At 46.6% G+C, this 19,587-nt stretch overlaps 1 protein-coding gene across 3 annotated transcripts in view; it reads left to right on the forward strand.

Moving 5' to 3' along the window:
* Nucleotides 1–19,587, forward strand: part of LOC1281033 (zinc finger protein rotund) — a 49,596-nt gene that overhangs the window by 8,469 nt on the left and 21,540 nt on the right. The window contains exons 1-2 of one of the 3 annotated variants that reach the window (XM_061644521.1): nucleotides 14,906–17,094; nucleotides 17,493–18,065. In XM_061644521.1, the coding sequence (XP_061500505.1) occupies nucleotides 16,477–17,094; nucleotides 17,493–18,065 (1,191 nt within the window). In that variant the 5' untranslated portion in view covers nucleotides 14,906–16,476. Of the gene's footprint in view, nucleotides 1–14,905; nucleotides 17,095–17,492; nucleotides 18,066–19,587 lie in introns of those variants that run through there. The other 2 variants (XM_061644520.1, XM_061644522.1) reach the window with 2 other exon arrangements.

Raw genomic sequence — 19,587 nt, forward strand, 5'->3', positions numbered from 1 at the left:
TGTCCTGCTGTTCAAGTCTTTTAAACGTTAGATCTATTTTGCATCAAAGACATGAAAAGTTTATTCGTTTCGTAAAGGTCGAAATTAGCTTCCGATACTCTAATAAGGCTCTAAGTTTTGGACTCTACCGTGAACTGTTACCAGCGCTGAAAAGACAGACGTTCTGCCAGGATATTAATTCAATGTGTGTGGAAGGGTAAAAGAGAATACGCAAACGTGACGGTATCTATGAGCTGAATCCGTCATCAGAATGACACCGGTTGGTCGTAGCATCGCTTCTTGGGTCATTTTTAAAAGGGTACGATGACATCAATACATGCACAATAAGGCTGACTGGCCCCCCTAACAAGTCTGCAGTGTCCGGATGCTGTAGTGGTTGATAAGTGAGTCACTTGAACGATAACTTTACTGCGTGTACCCTTTCAAAGCACACACAAAAATACATCTTTATTTGGTGTTCAGACACAGTTCATTGTTACACCTAAGCTTGTAATTAACTTATCAAATCTATTCTACGCTACCCTTATGGGAAACGCTTGTAATCTGATAAATCAACACTGTCTCAACCAATGTTACCGCGCCTAACAACGTTACCATCGACCGCGCGCATAAAACACAATCCGAAGACACATTTCAACGCCTCCGGACGAACCCGACGATTGGCCGGAATGCTGCTGGCCGATCGGTAATGAAACTACACCACTCCTACCCCGCCGCAGCAGCATCAGCATGCATGCATGTGAGTGTGCAGCGGATGCGTGTTGCAATTATCGATTGCATTCTTGCACTAATTCCAGCACCGCCATCTGCACTGGTTGCGCACTTGCGCCTGGGGTGGTGGGCTGTGTGTTTTTCTTTCTACGATTGCCAGCCTCCCCATTTCCAGCGATCGCAAGTAATTAATCAAAACTGTCTCAATCGATCCCGGGCACTCCATAAACGGCCAGCAGCCGTGTACCGTTGTGGCCACTCCATCCCACCCCGCCCTTCGCTCGCCGTAATGAGTGGTCGATTTTTGGTCAGCGAACGGTCGGTCGGATGCCCACCGATGGTGCGAAGGAAAACCTCGGTGGTGCCCAATCCGGTCCACCCGATCGGTTCGACTAGATCATGGGTATGGGTCGCCCTTACCGGGCGGTTCATTTCGGTCTGCGATTGATTTGATCACATTGTCGAGCTGTAAAACCCCGATCCCCATCCAAGATAGAGAGAAAGAGAGAGAGCCAGAGTGAGAGAGTCACACTCGTAGGCGAAGGTGCCTTATTCGGGATCCGGACACTGTTCACCAATCAAAGACAGGCGAGGGTCAACCGCGCGTAATGATATCGGATCGGTTTCGGTGCGCGGCCTGTGTGGCCAAATGCAGACATTAGCACGCAGCGCGCACACCAACAGACCACCACAAGCGCATCACGGTGCGAAACGAGATTGTCTATCGGTGGTGCAAATGCATTCACGGTCACTGTACGCAGCCGGAGATGGACTCCAACGGCTTCGCACGGCAGATGCGACATCATGGGTGACATCCATCCGGCATTCTTCGCCCGGCACCACGGGGGAGTGGTAAACGGGAGTAAAATGTTCTCCCATAACCCCTAAAAAGGAAAACACTGGCTCAATTAATTGACACGCACGTGTTTGCTCTGTACGTGTGTGTGTGTGCTTTTTCCCCTTGTAAGTTCCCGCTTCAGCCCATGCTCGATTGAACAGAGCAATTAATTAAAATCGCGAGCACCGTCCCAAAAATGGGAAACCACCGTCCACCAAACGAATTGCACAGCTAATCATCAACCATCGGGAAGTGCATCCCCCGATCGCGATCACTGGGCGGCAAACACGCACACACACACCATCGAAGGGTGATTTGATTTTAATTACCATCAAACTCCCCACAAAGTGTCAATTGTACATGGGCTCAATTGGAAGTGCCGTCGTTGTGCGGTGGAAGTAAAAACCGAACCCACTAATACCGCTCGGTACGGAATTGCTCGGCTTTTTAAGGCCAAAGCAGTGTTTTGCTACACAGTGTAAGTAAAGAACGCCAGCGTCTGCAAACACGCACAAATCTCAATTATGGGAAAATAATTAGTGCGCGAAAAGGGGCGATAATGGTTCGGGATGGTGGACAATCTACAGGAAGCCACTCACACTCGCCACCGATACGCAACCGAGACTCTCGGGGCTCGTGCTCTCCGAAGAGTTAATTGTGCCCGGTGCTTATTTGGCTGGGGCGAGTGATGTCCTTTTTTTCCTCCCCGCCCAGTGATGGCTCGGAAAGCTCCAGAGCAAACCTTCCTGGGTGGCTCGTGACCGAGAATCTCCATCTTTGGCCAGAGTCACACAATTGAGGCGGGCTTCCATCACCAATCCTCACAACAACAACAACAACAGCAACAAAAACAACGAGAAAATGGACGCGTTCTGTGCGCGGTTCGGTTGTGTTTTGTGTTGCGTGCAAAATCACGCGCACGTCACGTGGGGAATTCGGTGCAAATCGCGCTTGTTTAAGGTTCGAACGGGCATTTTTGCACCCCTAATTAGCTCTTCAGCATCCTCGCCAAACCGCTCTCTTCTCACTCCACCCCAACAGTAGGCACAATGGCGGTGATGTGCCTTTTGCTAACGAGACACATTTTGAGCCTCGGACTGCGGGGATGTTCGCAAGATGAAGTGTGCATTCTATGGGCGGTGAATGCATTCTTGGTCCATTTTCGGGTACTGGGGGAGTGTGACCGAAACTGCTCATTAGAATGTTGCCCGTACCGGTCAAACAATTAGCAGGGTAGGGCACTGAGCAATGGGATATAGAGAGAGGCAGAAGGGTTGTTGTTTTTCTTCTTCTGTGGCATAGCCCATTGGTCATTTGGTTGAACTCGGAGATTGGTTGTGATGGCGAATGTTTCAAATCGTTTGCCGTGAAATAAATGGTTGCTACAATAGAGCAATTAGTGGACATTGCTGGCGTATTCTAACCCCAAAAATGGCACGGAATGTTTTCCGGTGCTTGAGAAGCCGTCCATCAATTACTGTGCGAAATGTAGTGGGATTGCTGAAGGTGAGCGTTTGCTCCATTTTTAAACATTACATTATTATTAATTTTATATTTTAATAAACTTTATAAAACTTTTGGCTATTATCTGTTAAGGCTCTTTGATCATTTCTATCAATCTATCAAAACTGAACCTTTTGTCAACATAATCAAATCTAAGACATTCTTCGTGCTTCATACTCGGAGCCATCTAATTAACAGCTTGTAGCCAATCAATATCATCTAGATTATTAATACTTAATGACAGCAATGCAATCACGGAATCACACACACACACACTCACACGTTAAGAGTACCGCCCCGCTCATTAGCTTGACACTTTTGCATTAAAGCTCATTGCGATCGCATACCGATTATGCAAATGGATTGCGATCAATTTTGCATAATTGTGCCATCGATTGCATGTTCGCGAGATGAGGCGACACCTCTGTTGCCCACACACACACACACTCCACAAACGACGATGTGAAGTTAATTTTCCTCACCTTCGATGTACTTGCCCAGGAAAATCAGGTCCATAATCGAGCACGTGTACGTGATAAAATGAGCCTCATTTTAGCACCATTTTGTGCGCCTCGCCGCCCGATTAGTGGTTAAGTGTGGGATTAAGTTTTAACCGTGCACAGTTTCATCATCGACATGCCGGCACACATCAGAGCAGGGCGGTAAATGGCAGTCTGATTGAAACTGGACATATTTAGTCCTTGTTTGCCACGCCGAAACAAAAAAAACGAGCTGACATTGCTCGAGTTCATCTGCATAAAACAATGTCCATTATTCTTCTAAATTGCACTTACTTAGCACCCATGTAACAGTTCCACTTGCCCTTTTAATAGCGCAACGATTGCGTTCCTTTCGAAAGTCCCACAGCTAATTACAATAATCATTATCGTGAGCGGCAGCAGCAGCAGCAGCACCATCATCACCATCATAATTATCAACTCAGCGTCTGCGAGAGAGAACAATTCGCCGCGATCCCGTCTCATCATAACACTATCGATTAGCAGCCCGGAACTCGAAATCAGCCGGAATTTGTGTGGCCTGTTCTGATTAATTGTTTTCCACGCCACCACCATCCATCGGCAAGGTTAAGGATAGTATGCCCGAATGCCGTGAAGAGTGCACAATCCGACCGTAATGCTCGAGGCATTGCGCGTAGCTGTGCAAAACTGGGGGCGCACCCCGAACCAATATATCATTCCGCCGGGCAATCCGCCGCGTAAATCCGTCATCGTGCAACTGTCATCGATTGACGGTGGGAGGAAGTTAAGTATGTGGTGGAGGGGAGGGGGTGAAGAGAAGCAACGAGAAAAGAAATTTGTCTTCTTATTTTGCACTCCTTGCGTCGCTCCGCCGCAGGGAACGTATTCGTGTGCAAACGCACTTTACGTAATGGAGAGCTGGAACACCACGGATGGATCGGTGATGGGTGCTGGCGGATTGTCAACGTCATTCACTCAATTCCGGTGAGTCGTTATGGGCGTTTCCAGGGGCTTTCCGCGTCGTCCCGATGCACAAGGTTCGTTAATCAAACATTAAAGACGTGGCCCGACGGATGCTGCTGTACTGAGCTCTGCTCAACATGACGAGCGCGTATCGTTGATGTTGATTGTTGCCTTACACTGTTGGTGTTGATAGGACACTTCTCGTACGTAAGGAATAAGGTTAAAGTTAAATTTGCAGTAAAAAAGAAAAAAAGAAGTCATGATAATTTTGTTTAATTCAAAGATCTGTAAAACAGTATTTTCAAACAAGTATTACACTAGCTTATTCTGAACTGCTGTTCTGCATTGTTCTGTATAGAATATCAAACAAAAAGACGCACATAATTGCTTCCATTCTCGAAATATCGATTAACATTCTCAATGTTCTATTTTCTTGCGGGAAACATCTTTATCAACAATTTTCCAAAGGTGCATTCTGCGTGAATTACTCGACCTAACTTCTCAAACGCACCCTGACTTTCTTCCCCCGAAAAAAGATGGATCAACGACCCAGAAAACCCAACGCGCTCGTGCAGCGATTGTTTCACACTGGGCAAGTCTCTTCAAACAAAGCATCGTATCATTAGCATCGAAGACAATTAATCAAATAAAAAAGAAAACAGGAAAGCCCATCCTCATCCTAATCCACCCCAAACAACCCCGGCCCCGACCAAAGCCAGAACATTGAACAAACATTATCTCGCCGCTCATCTCATCTCATCCGGGGGTTTTGTTTTGTCAGCGTGCGAAGGGATACCGGATTGCGTAGCCCCGCGTGTAGGGGACGCAAAAACAAGGCGACGATGGAAAATGGCACAACGTCCGAAAAGTGAAGCAACTCCGCACGGTGGGTGTTTCTGCAAAGAATGGATCCCATCGATCGCCACTCGAGCAGCGGCGTGCCATCTTTGCAGTGAAATTTTGCTGCCTCACTTTTGGGGGCTACCAGTTTGATGCCCTGCCGTAGAACAATAGGGGACACACAATGTGTAAAAGCCACAGAATATCACAATGGAGTGGCTTTAGAAATAACTTTGGAAACCGAACCCAGGGACTATGACATCAACAAAAGAGCCAGCGGAGGGAAAACAGGAACAACACTAATGTCGCCAATGTCACCACAGCTCAGAAGTCACTCACCCTTGGTGGTGGCTTGGGTGAAGACTTGTTAAACAACGCGTCCACAAATAAGACGTTGCCGCGTGTCGTTACACACCAAGCACACCAGTGCCGAACGTCAGATGCAGTCGCAAATCTTCATGCCGATCGCGTAATTGCACGGCGCAGCATCTGTCCTGTCCCGGTGCGTCAGCCGCTTCCGAGCGACTTCATCGTGCGAACGCGCCTGTGCTGCGCCTGCACGGTGGCCAAAACGACGCCCTGATGCACCTGATCGTTCAGCGGAGAGGCTCAATGGTTGGATCCTGCGCATGATTTCGCCAGCTTGCTGCAATGTAACGAACGGGAACGGCAAAACGGCCTGGCCCGCCCTGGCCTCTCATTAGGCCACCCGATCGAACTTTTCCCGCCGGCCGCACGGTGGAGTTTCGTAAATTGCATATCGTTAGGAACGGTTTAAATACGAATTACAATAAATTGGCAATCCTGAAAAGACACAATCTCACTCCACTGTCGTTCGGGGGTATGCAATTGTCCGTCCTCTGCCGGTGTACGTTCTACGGCGTCCTTGCATTTCGTTTCGCTCTTCCGGACATTGGAAAGGAAAAATGCAAAACCAATCCGCCTTGCTTGCTTATTGCTTTGGTCGTTTTTTTTTTTGCAATGCTTCTTCTATTCCAAAGGGCTTCCTGTTCACTGCAACTCTTCAGTTTCTACAGAAGACGCAGAATTGATTCGTTGTACGTAACGTTGTTTTTCTCTCGTTTCGGGAATCCGTTTCCTGCTATCCCCTTCGGTTTCGGCAGTTCTCTTCTGCCTCCTCCCTCCAAGGACGTCTAGTTTGTGCAAATGTAGTGGTGTGGCAGCGCCACTGCCATTCATTATTGAGCGTTTTATTTTATTGAATAATGATAACCGTACTTCCGGCCGTGCAGTTGAAATGCAAATCCACCGTAGCAGCAACAGCAGCATCAGAGGAGACGCAGTTAGTAAATTTGATACACTTTCTTCGTCACGTTTGCTTGTTTGATGGTAGGCTTTATTTCACCAGTGAACCAATTTTTGGCCGTTTTCTTGTGTGTTGTTGCCTCAATTTGTATTCGATCATTATTTTTGGGTCACCGAAGGGACAGCCAAAGAGATGGAATGAAAAGCATGTGATAGAACAGTGTTCTGGCAATGCCGACGAAGATCCAGGATTTCACAATCCAAAGCGCAATAAAAAGTGCAATGTGAGGTGATGCTGTTATGACATGTTTTCCCATTGTAAGGAAATGACTGAGGAATCTTCGAATTGAATTAGTGGACAACATCACTTCTTTGAAACTACCTCATTATTCCATTGAGAATTGGCATCTTACAAACTATCCTTGGGTGTTTACAGGGCTTTTCACGATGCATTGGGCGTTTTACAGATTTTTTGGAACAATTGTATTGAAATCCAGAAGGACGATTCCAATATATCGTGGGAACGATCCAAATATATGTGAGAAATGGTGAATAAATCCTGAGACGAACCCGACAAATTACGGGAAGCAACCAATAAATCGTGAGAAATTCTCAACATTTCATCAAAGTCTTGAGTGCTTAAATCATACTTTTCTTCGTTGCCATTAGTGTGATCACCTCTTTGGGAAGTGTTATTAAACTACGTTTATTGTATCCAACCTAATATTGGTTTTCATCAAATGACTTTCATGAGCATAGTTTAATTGCTGATAGAGTCTAGAAGATTAATTGATTTGTCAACTCAAAAGTTGCGTTCGAGATACTATAGGGAGGTTTAATGTCTGATCTAAGTCTCTATCCAACTCCTGAAACCTCTGTACATTCGACCTCATACACAAACTTACACATTGACCTAACAATTAAATCTGATTTTTTTTAATGAATAAACAAAGCTTTGAACAATATATAGTTTCAGTAGATTGTTTAAGAAAATGTAGATCGATATGAGTTATGTCATCATTGAAATTTAATGGCATAGAAATTCTTAGTATTCTCTTAACAAAGATCATCATCTTCACTATTCTAAACCATCTTTATCTAGTGATTGTAGGATACGATTGTCTCGCTACATCACACTGTATTTGAAGCTCTTCGAAATCATTGTATCACAATTTGATTCTAAAACAAACGTTTGCACTACAAATAGATGCGTTCCGCATGTGTAAACAAGCTCCATTCTGTTCAACTTTATCTTTCAATCACCATGAAAACCGAATCACAACTGTAGTCGAACAAACAACGGACCCAACGTCATCACAACAGCAATTTGCGGCCAACAGTGTAGGTATTCGTTCGCATCCCACATTCACCCCAGACCGGAGATGGTGGTTTCGATGCATCCATGAATGAACCGTTCCTTTCACAAACACACACACACACACACACACACACACACACACACACACGCGCGAACAAAACAATCAGCGTTGTATTGCATCAACCCGCTATACCTAACTGCATCTACCCAGTCCCCCACTTTCAACGCTCACATTGCATCCGGAGCATCATTTAGATGAGGATGCTGCTCACCGGTAAACCGCATTGTTTGTCGTCCCCGAGTGCACATCACCACAGCTCCACCGCCGAGCCAATTGCATCGCCAATCGAACGGAACACGGGGCCAGCCGATCGAAAAATTGCGCATGATTAGTGCACGGACTGATCGATCTTGTTGACCGAAACGTTTAACCGCCGCAACCGACCGACGACACGTTTTTTCCGCACTTCTGACCCGCTTCCAGTGCGTGGTTCCATGAAATGATGATTGTTACTACCCACTACCAGCCCTCCTCTCGCCTTTCTGTGGTCTGGTTTAGTGGTTGGTACCGTTTTCCACGTGCTGCCGGATTGAAATGCACCGGAAATCGGAAGCCGTCTTGGATGACGCTTCCTGTCTGGGACGCTAAAGTGTACCGATTTCCGTGGAAAAATGTGCACCACACACGGTTTATTAGCTTGTGCCACCTGGCAATACGTTGGGACGGCGAAGGAGATGGTGCGGTGTAACGTGACAGAGGAATGCAATAATTGTCACAAAGAAAGTCCCGTCGCTGTGCACGACGCTGGCGAGCACCGTACCCGGGACATTCGGGACGGGAATGCGCTCTTAACTTAAAGCGCCAAACTGTGGAAAAGCCGTGAAAAACGTCCCCCATCAATTATTTCCCCATTTCGGTGATTCGGAGTGCTACCCCTTGAAGGCCTAGCCATCGTTAAGCGGATGGAGGAGAGTTGTGGAAGAGTTTGCAATGGAAAAACAAATGCACTCTTCAAGTTATCCCCGCCGATGGACGCGTGTTGGTCCAACGAGCACACGCCTCGCTCACTCTCTTTCACTCTCTTCGCGTCTCGGGAACTAATGTCTTCCGTCTGGTGTATAAATTATGTCCCATTCGCCAACTGCACGGCGCAACTGCACAACTGCACACCAAAGACACCATTGCAAGCGACACCGGGGAGTTGGGGACGTTAGGAACTGATTTGAAATTCAGAGCTCGGTTTCCGCCCCATACCCTACGGTGGTGCCCTGGTGTCCGGAGCCGGTTGAGCAGGATCCTTGCGGATACAGGGGTCCCCATTGCCGGGTGCGCTCGTGCTGCCCGACATGCTTTATTGTGGAGCGAACGTTTCCTAGCTGCGCAGCTACACCGTACTTTCGGAAGCATTTCTTGGACATTACTCGTTTGCAAAAGTACCAAACCGCAATCATTCGCCGGTACCAGTTGCTTGGAAACGTCCAACGGTCGAAAAATCCAAGCGAACCCATTGTACTGGACTGGGCACCTGTGCTTGAAAGGAGCTGCTGGCACCAGCCAAAAACCACAGAGCTGTTAAAAGCGTTCCATTCATTGGGCGGGCGAGCGGTTGCACGGCGTCCAGAAATTGGTGTACTTATTTCGAAAAATACCAAACCATGCACATACACACATTTCGACAGCTCATTTAGCAGCATTTGCCCATGTGACCGCAGCATCTGACAGACAGCTAATGATACGTGGAAATACCGATCGTTATGCTACTGACCGCTCATTGAGAAGCTTTCTTCCTAAACCATGAGCTCTCCCACTCGAAAAAAGCGGGAAACAAACGTTCACGAAATTGTGGTCTTTTTGGGTAGAATTAAAATCACTTCACACAGGGTAACACACACGCACACAAAACAACAAGCCCAGAGATAAGAAAACGGAAGCTAAATGCTGCCATTCTTTATTAACCCCGTAAATGGCGTGTCGGTTTGCTTGTAATGAGTGCAAATCTTGGCACGAAACCAAAACCTTCCCAGGTCATGCCAGGTGCGTGCCGAGGACTCGCTGTGTGCAACACATCCAAAGGAGCAAACGAATACAGGGGATACACACAGCAGGAGACAGAAACAGTGGCGGCAAATGCGCTGCAACTGCAGTCAGCAAAAAAAGACACCCTCCTTTGTGCGTTGCATGCATCCTCATTTGCTGGCGGCATTGTTCGGTTAGAATTGTGCATGTTCGCAAATTAGTGAGTTGCGAAAATAAAGGCGTGGTGCAAATGGGTTGCAAAACCCGGGGTGCAACAGTGCCAAATTGTTCCTCTGCCAGGACACGTTTCCTTTCGGGCATAGCGACCAAAAGCAATACGCTTTGGGGTGAGTGTTGATGTTGTTGTTTTTTTTGGGGGGCCTTTGCAAAATGAAAAGCCACGCCCTTAGTTTAGACATACGGAGAAAGAGTCACAAAAGTGTGGTGAGCTTTTCCCGAGAGAGTTTTTCCGAGTTTTCCCCCCGGTGGGAATTGAGAGAGAATGTTCGTTCGGCTTTGGAGCAGCAGCAAGTGCCCAACGAATGCTTAGGAACTCACTGAGTACTCACTGAGCAGGATTTGTACTAGGAGATGATACTTCTATTTTCAATTAAATGTCTAAATAGTTTATCAATTGTGTGCTAATATGTTTTGCAAGTAAATGAAATCCTTTGAAGAAATTTCTCTGAAGCTAAGGGAGAATGTACATCTCACTCAAATGAAGTTCAACTGATATGCTGCATTTGAATGCATTTTTCTTCTTCGCTTTGCGTTTTTGCATACATCTACTTTATCACCGTTTACCCTAATCCTTTTACATCTGTATTAAACGCATAACGTCTTCCCGTCCGAGCCAACGGACCAAATGGAATGAAATCATTATGTAACCTAGCATGTCTCGCGCATACAACTACGGCTTTTGATTAAAATGTAAATACGATCCGAGCGTGCCGTCTGACGTTCGAAGGGATTGTAGTTGAATGATGGTAAAGAGATTCTAAAGTAGCATCGAGAGGAAGCAGGGAAAAAGAAACAACCAACACACAGCTGAACGCATAAAATAGTTACAAACAGCACCCCCTTTCTGGACGCTCCAAATCGATCGAAGATAAGACGTACCATCAACTAAGAGTGTTTTTTCTCTTGCTCATATTATGTTACGATTGAATTGACGAACACAAAAAAAACACTTACTAACATACACACACATCGAAAGGCACTCGCTCCGTAGGGATGATGGCGCCTACCGACGGCGACACTGGGTTCGCGTCCCAGCAACAGGCACAGGTGAACACAAGTGGCGATCGCGACGTTTTGCACTCTAAATGCACTGCACGCATCGTATCACGCGTGGCAAACGGGGCAACTTTGCTTCGTAACATAAATGCGGAAGCACGGGAGAGCACAACGGCAGGGTGGGCACCCTAAGGAGAGAAAGAGGGATTCGGGACGAAACAGAAGATCGCCAACGCCTGCCTAACGCACCACCGTTCAATTGCATCGTTATTTATGGTGTTGGGTAAGACAGTTATCTTGACTTGTTTTTGTTTTCGTCTTGTCTATTTGGTTTGTTTTCTCTCTAAACGATTGCTGCTGCTATCTTATCTTCGTGGATCGAAAGGAAACTGCTTTATGTTGAGGTGGCGTTTTTCACCCTTGATCGCGTATCGCGCAACAAAAACAACTCCAGCGAATGATTTGAATTTACATCCATATAATGGATGCATTTAAACATTGTAATTAAGGTGTCTTCTATCTGCCTGCAAAGCATGCATGTTTAATGTCAACAAAAAAGTAAAGTAAAGACGCTGATCCATTAAGGAAGTTGTGTCTATTTGTAGCATAGGATAATAGAAAAGGGTGATGTAAGATAATAAAAGGCACAGTAACATTTAAGCAGAAGAGGTAAAAAAAACTCATTTTTCACATCGTGGTGAAACAAATTGGTCCTTGAATTGTTCACTTTCATTTTGAATTGTGCAATACGCAATCGAAGTTGAAAATTAAAGTAAAAGGTTAATATTAAACATACTATTTTGAAAGTTAAATGAAGTACCATCTCATAATGAGTTCCCTCAACGATGACGAGAGCCCCTGCCTGGTAGAAAACATTGTATAGCAAGTTGCATACCATCAGGCGTACGTGGGCTGTTTCATATAAAAATCAATAGATGGCGCTAACATACATTCAATGTTTGGCGCGTTTAACGGCCGTTGAACTTAACGGCAAAAGTTAAATTTTAACATGTATACATACGTTATTTACATGTTTTAAAATTAATTTACATTTTTAGATTAAATTATACCAAATTATTTTGATAAAAGTGTTGCTAATATTAACTCTAGTATGCTAACTCTAGTATGTTTCAACTAACATGTGTACGATTTAGCAAGTAACCAAAAATTTTGTGCATTTTTTTGTTTGATATCTACGCATTAGTAAGACCATATAAAAACAAATAAATGGAATAGATACTTCTCCCCGAATTTGTATTTCAAACTATCCTCCACCTCATCACAATCTTTGTCCTCACCTCACTCAGTTTGGAGCGCAGAATATGTTTCATTTTTACGATTTTTCCCAACAACTCCGAAATGGGATCTTTTTTTCTTTCTGCACACACTACTACCTCACGCCACTACCAAGCCACTTTTTTGTTCACTGCTCTTAAGCTTTCCATTTCACGTTCGTGTTTCTTCGTATGTTTTTATGAGCATCTTAAACCGTCTCACAGGGAAACAGTGGTATGTACCAAGCTGTAGCTAGCTTGCTTCGGTTTCCCGTTGCTTCAGTCCTGCCTGCTGCCGAGCGCTCTGCAATCTATTTTTGGTTCGATAGTGTTCACATCTTCGTATCCTTCTCGGACACATACACACGTGCAGACAGACAGACAAGCAGAAAAACACACTATATCAATGCATTTCTTGATTCTTTTTTTCTTTTTCTTTGGTTCCTTTTTTATTATTTTTTTTTCGCTGGCTAAATGCACATCGGTGACTGCAGCACATAAGGATTTGCCGAACCAATTTTATATTTTATTTTACTTCCTGCTTTTTGAGCTGATTCCTTTTGGTATCAGTACTATTATTATGAGTTGTATCATCGGTCTGAGTTTTCGAACAAAACGCCAGAAGTGTATCAAAATGCAATCAAAATATTATTTGAAGGGCATTTTTTTCAAAACATAAAATAATAATATCAAATTTATACTTTAACCAAAACTAACTTTATGATGAAATTTAAAAAAACGGCAGGCAGGAGACAACTTCAGCGGAAAAAGTAATAGCTGAATACAAATACACACATTGAAACATTTTGTAGTGATACTCTTCAACTCGCTCCACAAGAAGCATGTGTTGGAAGCTCTTAGCAAAACTATACAATAAACATATCCTACAATGTAATAATGAAAAAAAACATAAAACATTCTTCCCACCATCCTTCAGGGGAGGGGGGGGGGGAAGCAGTGCACGATGGGAAAAAGGCGCGCAAATGCAAACGTGCTCTGCATGCAACAAGGACGAGCAGCCCGTGTGGAGGAGAGTAAAAATCATTCAGCAACAAGAATAAAATAACCCTCCCCCATCACCACCAACCCACCCACTCGGACCAAGAAAAGAGCTTTGTAGGAGAAGAAGGAAAAACAAGAAAACACAAGCTCCCTCGCCCTACACACATACAGCCTCGGGACTTGCACACACATACACACAGGGGTTGGTTGGTTCGACGAGTTTTAAATCAACAGCTTCTGGCGGCTGGCAAAGAAGCGTTCGTATCGATGGATAGCTGTGAACCGATGGACCACACGGAAGTATAGCAAAACGAGCGCGCTAAGCGCGCAGAGAGTGTGTGAGAAAATGCGCGCTTTACGGTGCAGCGGGACCAACCAAGCGCAAGGACCTGCCCGGGTGGAAAGGCAAGTCGGCGGACTAAGCAGAGAAAAAAACTCGTAAAGAAAGCAAAAGAACCTGTGACAAGTGAGTGTAGCTTAAGCACACAGACACACACACATAGAGACACACAAGTCAACATGCAAAGAAAAAAAAAAGCGCAAATCGCCGACAACAACAAAAGAAAAGGGAGAAGAAAATGAGAAAGCCCTAGAGAAGAGCGAAAGCAAGAAATGAGGGAAAAACGCGTTCATCCTTTTAGACACATACAACACATACACAGTCGCTGGTGAATGTGGTGTTATGGCTTCTTTTTTTTTCGTGTGTTTTGCTGGAAGTACAGAAAAGATGCCCGGCACACCGTGCACGCGAAGGAACCGCGAAGGGCATCGTGGGTGGCCAAAGCTAACAACACACCCAGTCGAAAGAAAGCAGCCGTAGCAGCAGGGAGTGCAACATACGAAAGAAAAGCGCCACAAGAGCAGTGCCAACAAACAAGGGAAGGAGGGCGGCATAGAAGAAAAAGAAAAAAACACATCATACCCGGGTTAAGGACTTCGCAGCAGATCGGCAAAGGATTGAGGGTGGAGAGGATGAGGGATGGGGACCCCGTGGAACACATATCCTTCCACCTCCGCCTTGCCCCTATTCAGTCAGACGAGCGCGCGCGTAATACGCGGGAGTTAGCTCGTACATGGAGATAGTGAAGCAGCAGTAAGCGAAAAGGAGTCATGGTGTACAGAAAGGAAGAAAAAAAAACACACACACACACATACAAGCTCCGCCAGTGCACAGAATGTAGCGACAACGTGGCCATGGACGAGCGAAAAGAAATGGGTAGTGTGGAAGGAAAGCAACAAGAGGAGCAAATAAAATGAACACAAAAAAATAAAGCACAGCCACACACCGAACGGAGAGAACCGTATATCCTCAAACCCGTGCACCCCCCTCCCCCCCCCCCCCCCTCCCACACACGCTGCGCGAGAAGGGGGAAGGGAAAACGGGAAGCTCGAGGGAAGCGGCCCCATCCCATCTAGCTCCGGAGGCCAGTCCAATACTGTGCATACGGCGGGTTCCTAGTGAACACAAAACAACGGCACATACACACACACACAAAAGAAAATACACGACCCAAGAGCCAAGGGGAAGACGGCGGTCGTACCACACACAGTCGTCCGCCTTTACTGGGTGGCTGCGAGCAAGAAGAAAATATATGTGTGTATATATAAAACTTATATTTTTCTCGCAGCATTTTTCTCGGTTTTGTTTGAGCAGCGGCGAGCACCTTCTTCTCCCCCCAAATGGCAGGAATAGAAGTAGTGTTATGAGCGTCAAGACGTTTGCTTCGTTCTGGTCGTCGTTGCCGTGGTCGTAGTCGTAGTCGCCGTCGTTGTCGTACTGGTCGTGGCCGATGCTGCTGTTGCTGTTTCTGCCACTATTGCTGCCAGCTTCCGCCGATATGGACAGCATCGCGGTGACGCTGCGCGCTCCGTGGCCGTTTGGCAATTGTGTCAGAGCTCGATGTGCAAGGATGTGTGCGATCGGTCGTACCCGGTGATCGACAAACTACGCGCGCGTGCTCCACCATTTCCACCATCGCCAGTCGGTGCCTTAAGCTGTGGCTGAACGGAGACGCGTAACCTGAACCCGGCAACTTAACGTTCCTACTATACGCTCCCTAAGCGAACCGTGTGATACTGCGAAGGTGAAGTGACTAACCCATGCACACACACACATAAACGCGGCCACTGATCCACAGCAAGCGAAACCAACAGTTCCTAAGTGTTACCCAACAAGCCTTTATAGTTTATCAATCAACGCTACCCGTGCGCTGTTGTGACGGAAATAGTTTAGCACACATCTTCTGTACTGTGCTCAGTTAATGCGGAAGCTAATCTGGGGCAGAAACCTTCATTCAACATGCGGAAATAGAAATTGTGTCATACGCTGTGCCCTCCAGGTCCACTAATACCCGTGCCGCAAATGAAACGCACTGGGATAGCCGAACTGCCGGAAGCCAAACTAACTTCCTGCAGAAGCAGGTCGGTAAAGTTTACCAAAAACTTTCAACGAGGAAAACTTCCTCGTCCATGTGCGAAAACGTGAGAGAACGGAGGGAAGCAACCGAAAGGATTACGCGAGCCCGACATTATTCTAATAGTTTTACTCTTTGCACGAGTAAATCGTAAGAAGTGACCGGAAAAAGCGAAAGTCCTTATCCTCCCCCCCCCATTTCTGTGGTCACTTTGAAGTGTGGTGAATGGTGGTGTGTTTATACAGTGGGGGCAAGGAGAAGCATCTTAAAATGCAAACACAACAATCGTAGGCTGTTTGGTGAGTTAGTTCCTTGGTGAGCCAGTGGTGAGTTGGTGAGTGTGAAAAGTGAGCGAGTGTTATTAAGTATTTTCACCAGGCGTGTGGAATCGTGAGTAAAAGTGAGTTTGAGGGAGAAGAAAAGAAAAGGAGAGAGAGAGAGAGAGAGAGAGAGAGAGAGAGTAAGAAAGAGATAAAGAGAGAGAGTGAGAGAAAGCGTGAGATTGTATTTATAGCTCAGAAATAAAGTGTGTGGGATCGACCCTGTTCGATCTCCAACGTGAATAAATAATAGTTCCTACAAGTGAATCCAAGGCTCGCGCTATATTCTACACCGATGACGTCGTCAAAGCTGCGCATTAAAGACGATCTTTACAATCGCCTATCTCCCGTTCAAACCGATGAGATGCTGTACAAAGAAACCACCAAAACCAGAAGTAGCTATGGCTACGATCATCAAGATTCTTGCGAGCGTCCACTGCGCTACGCAGAAGAGTGTCCCACACAGACCAAATTCAGCACGAAACATTTAACCAACACCTCCTCCCACCTCCATCACGACGCCGACGACGATGATGGTGACGAGGACGACGACACCACGGACACGGAAATGCCACCCAAGTCGGCGTTCATACTGCGGGCCCAATTCTACCAGAACTTGTTTGCCGCCTCGGCCAATCTGCTCAAGAAGCAACGGCCAACCAAGCGGCATCGTGTACCGGCGCCCGCCTCGGACGGTTTTGAAGCCGACGCGTCCGGCGACGACGCCGGAATCGACGAGAAGGCGGAAGATTTGTCCAGTCCACTCGAGACGGCACTTGCCGGTGTGGGCCAGCTTCAGAAGTGTTTGTTCCCAAGCGCGCCCGCTCCGCATGGCCGGCAGGAAAGTAACGGTGGCAACGGGGCCGCTTCGGAAGTGGGGTGTGATGTTGACACGGCCGATGAAATGCTGGAGGTTAGTTTGAGGTTACTGTGGTTTCCGAAGACAATGATGCCAGTCGGCTGTAATTGCTCCACAATTGTTGATTTCCTTTCAATAAATAAATGTTTCGTTTTTGGATCGTTTCTCCGGGTTTTTTTTTTGTTACATTTTATCGATAAGAGCGCGAAAAGCAAATTAAATCTGTCCATTGTGAAATTCATCTTTAATTCGTCATTCTCCCTTTTAAGCTCCATTATTATAATGAGCTTAACAGGCTTAAAACACCCGGTCCACACCGCAGCCCACCTTTTGTGAGCTGCCAGCAGCAGCATGTGTGAATCCCATCATTCGCCAATTGATTCCCAGCATCCAATTAACCGCACACGCACACATTAAACATTGTTTTCATTCTCTTCCCACTCCGTCTTCAGAAACCGTCGAACGCGTTCCCGTGGCTTTCGGAGGCAACGAACAACAACGACTACACGAAGGGCAACAACAACCACCACGGTACGCCGCCCCATCTGCATCATCCGCACCATCCGCACCACCATCATCACCACCATCACCATCCGCACCATTCCCATCATCTGACCCACTCGGCGGCGGCGGCGGCGGCAGCAGCAGCGGCAGCAGCGACATCCTCTGGCACTCAGTCCAGCGTAGGGCCGGCGTCTTCGAGCACCGGCAACTGTCGGCACCCGGAAGACACCAAGTGCCGGGCGCTGAACTGTGGTGGCGGTGGCCCACCGCAGTCACCGTCCGCCGGTTCGAGCCTAGCGGCCAACGAGGGAGCCACTCCCGATTCCAGCAGCACGACGGCGACCGCCACGGCTATCCCGAACTTTAACCAGATGCCCGTGCCGGGAGGGGTGCAGGGCCAGAACCCGACCCAGGGCCTGGTGCACTGGATGAGCGCGGTGATGGCCGAGCACATGACGTCCAACCCGCACCACGATCCGGCCGCCGTCGGCATGCACTACATGTGGAATGGACCGGTGGAGGTGAGTCCCGGCTGTTTGGGCCTTAGTTTTTGTACCATTTCCTTTGCTGTCTACAGGGACAGGCCAGCAGTTTAAAGCAAAGAGCATTGGCGTTTTCAATCAAGAATTCCAATTTCGCGGCTGGTGTTGAACTCCCAGTTTTCCCCGGCTGTTCCGAGAATCAGCCTAATAATGGACCGAGATTGTCTGGCTTTTCCCAGCAATATTGTCTTGTTGTCATCAATTGCTAACATCAGCGCAAGAGAAATATTTCTCGTGAACGCTTTCACCGCTTTTTCATAGGAAACAGACTTCTGCCCTCCTTCTTTGTTTCCCTCCACTTGCCCCGTTTCATCCACAAGCGTTACGATTCCCATATGCGCATGTGTTTGGCTTCGTATGCCATCGTCCGCATCCGTCTCTGGTAGAAGAAAGAATTTCCGAAGGTGCGAGAGAAAGTTACCTCAGCCATCACCCACAACAGGAGCGGAAAATCTGCCCGCAAAAAAAGACGTTTCCCTTAAGAATCTCTCCCCCCGCTGCTGTTGTAGAGCGTACTAGGTGAAAGCATTCCTCATCCCACAAGAAGGCTGGAATGTCCTTGTGATTCTCTTCCCTTTTTTTCGCTTCCAATCTCTATGAGATTCTACGAGACGGTTGATTACGATGGGCGAGAAAGCAGGCTCAGAGGATATGTAAGAAGGTAGCAAAAAGATGAAGCAGGGGCAGGACCAAACCAACCATACACCAGCGTAACAAAGAATGTTTTATGAAGTAGCAGCAGCAGCAGCAGCAACAACAAAATGAAAACAAACACATTCATGCCATCGTCCTCTCGCCTTTCTCCCTCTTTCTCTCTCCGTCCGTCCGCTTCTGCGAGGTTTCCTGGAGGGTGAATGTGATTTCAACTTTTGGAGCCTTTGCCAACCGACGGCTTCTTGGGGATGGTCAGGATTGTTGTGTTTTGCTTCTACATTTTTTGCCCTTTACGTTTGCGGCTGTCGTTCTGGTTTGTAATTTTTCCTGTGTGTGTGGCCAGTTTATGGAATTAAATTTCATTTCAACCATTTCTCGTCGGTTTGTCGTTCGGTTGCAAAATTGACCGTGAAATATTTTTATTTATTTTACATCGTTTGTAGATGATTTTCCTTTCCATGTAGTGCGGCTTTTTCACAGCGAAAATGTGTGCCATCGCTCAATGATAACGAAATTGGTGTGAAATTTACAATTCGTAAACATTGCCCACATTGCCCAGAACGAAACCGAACAAACTACCATGCACCTCCACCACAACCAACGGCTCTCGACGGTACGAGCACTGCTCACGAATTTCTAACCACGTTCACACCAATACAGACGCAGTTTTTATTGCTAGCACACAAACACAAACAACGCTGCAGCATTCAACCAAGTGCGCACGCTAGTAATATGTAGGAGAAAAGCGGGAAACACAACAGGAATTGCATCGGATTTAGTTCAATTGAACATTAGGACATTTTTTCGAGCTCTCTTCCTCTTTCTCTCTTTCTTTCTCTCTCTCTCT

Source organism: Anopheles gambiae, chromosome 2 (genome assembly GCF_943734735.2).
Source record: "Anopheles gambiae chromosome 2, idAnoGambNW_F1_1, whole genome shotgun sequence".
NCBI lineage: Eukaryota > Metazoa > Arthropoda > Insecta > Diptera > Culicidae > Anopheles > Anopheles gambiae.